The sequence below is a fragment of the Cebus imitator genome, unplaced genomic scaffold (genome assembly GCF_001604975.1).
Source record: "Cebus imitator isolate Cc_AM_T3 unplaced genomic scaffold, Cebus_imitator-1.0 Scaffold1071, whole genome shotgun sequence".
Taxonomy (NCBI): domain Eukaryota; kingdom Metazoa; phylum Chordata; class Mammalia; order Primates; family Cebidae; genus Cebus; species Cebus imitator.
The window spans coordinates 36,991-38,875 of record NW_016108386.1 but is presented as its reverse complement, the minus strand read 5'-3'; the positions used below and the strand labels follow the sequence as shown (position 1 = coordinate 38,875).

The following is a 1,885-nucleotide window of genomic DNA, read 5'->3' as shown; positions in this document are numbered from 1 at the left end:
CCCTCTGGGCCAGCCTCTCCCCTCAGACCCCGTGGGCACCCATGCCAACCCCCCTCAGACCACCAGCCTCCCACTTCAGACCCCCTGGGCACCCATGCCTCTCCCCTCAGGCCCTCTGGGCCAGCCTCTCCCCTCAGACCCCGTGGGCACCCATGCCAACCCCCCTCAGGCCCTGCCACTCACCAGGTAGGCAGCGATGCCTGCCCCGATTAGGAAGCCGGCGTACACGTCCACCGGGTGGCTGCGGTACTGCGTGATCTGCGTGAGCCCGCACACGCCCGCGGCAATGGCGAAGGCGAACACCAGGATGGGCTTCAGCAGCTTGGTGGTGTCGGAGATGACCGAGTTGAAGTACATCTGGAGGCGTGGGGGTTGGGGTCAGAGGGAGGCTCGCCAGGGGCCAGCAAGAGGCCCTGGGCAGGGCAGAGCGGGCTGGACTCACCGACACATAGACCGCGGCGAAGGCCGACAGCGTGGCGTGCTGGGACGGGAAGGTCTTCCTGTAAGAGGCGTCCAGCATGAGCCCCGTCTGCCCAGGGACCCCAGCTCCAGGAGGCTCTGCCTCTGTTTCCCCAGGAAGGGACACGGGGTGGAGGACGGCTCCCGGCCAGCTCACCGTGCAGACAGGATGGCGTGGGTGTCGTGGCCAGAGCAGATGTCCTGGGTGATGTAGGGGTTGACCTCGCAGGACGTCCCCAGCAGAGTGTAGTTGGGTTTGCAGACGGTCAGGAAAAAGGGGGTGTGGTAGCCCGTGGCCAGCTGGATCACGTCCGTCACCAGGGCTGTGGCACACAGGCCGAACACGTGGACCCCTGCGGAGTGGGAGGCTCAGGGCCCGGCGAGGGACCCGGGGACCGGGGATGGCCTCACCCCCTGCACACGGACGTGGCTCAGGGTCGGGGTGCCGTCCGGCAACTCACCCACAAAGCGCACGGTCCGGCGCAGGAAGGAGTTAAAGTTGCAGCCGCCGGCGTTGATGCTGCCCTCCGCCCCGGCGGGCCCCCCGGCGTGGCCCCACAGCCGGGACTGCAGACAGTACAGCATGCCCTCGGCCACCATGATCTGCCGACAGAGAGGGGGGCGCTCAGGTGGGCTCCCGGCCGCGGTGCCCTCAGGCCGGCCCGGCCCGGGTGCTCACCGAGGCAGCAGGGGCCGCGAAGGCCAAGCTGAGCAGCATCAGCAGCGGGATCAGCTCCTCGTTGGTCTCCACGTAGGGCATGGACAGGGTACGGTCGTAACACTGGAAGCCCACCTTGGCCGGCTTGAAGAGGTCGGTGAGCTCCAGGAAGTACAGGGACACGACGGAGGACGCCACTATGGGCAGCTGTGGGGACAAGGCCGGCCAGGTTCACCCTGCGCTCCCTCCCGGAGGCGTCTGTCCATCCCCCCATGAATTCAGGGCCATCCTTGGTCTCGCTCACCCATCCACAGACTTCAGCCGTGAACTGATTCATCCGTCCACGGATTCTCCATCCATAACTTGACACTCCACACACCACACACCCATCCACCCAAGCACCTGTGCCCCCAACGTAGGTGCTGTAATCCCAGCCCTTTGGGAGGCCGAGGCGGGCTGATTACTTGAGTTTAGAAGTTCAAGACCAGCCTGGGCAACGTGGTGAAACCTCATCTCTACTAAAAATACTAAAAATTAGCCAGGCGTGGTAGTGCATGCCTGTAATCCCAGCATGCAAAAAAAACACTTTTTTTGGCCGGGCGTGGTGGCTCACGCCTGTCATCCCAGCACTTTGGGAGGCCGAGGCGGGTGGATCACGAGGTCAACAGATCGAGACCATCCTGGTCAACACGGTGAAACCCCGTCTCTACTAAAAGTACAAAAATCAGCTGGGCATGGTGGCGCGTGCCTGTAATCCCAGCTACTCAG

General features: G+C 64.3%; 1 protein-coding gene across 1 annotated transcript in view; it reads right to left on the bottom strand.

Annotated features, from left to right (window-relative positions):
- Positions 1-1,885, bottom strand: part of PLPPR3 (phospholipid phosphatase related 3) — an 11,586-nt gene that overhangs the window by 2,555 nt on the left and 7,146 nt on the right. Inside the window, exons 3-7 of the mRNA XM_017521341.2 lie at positions 1,139-1,324; positions 921-1,062; positions 617-812; positions 443-500; positions 184-357 (exon numbers count right to left, since the gene is read on the bottom strand). Of these exons, the coding sequence (XP_017376830.1) occupies positions 184-357; positions 443-500; positions 617-812; positions 921-1,062; positions 1,139-1,324 (756 nt within the window). The remainder of the gene's footprint in view (positions 1-183; positions 358-442; positions 501-616; positions 813-920; positions 1,063-1,138; positions 1,325-1,885) is intronic.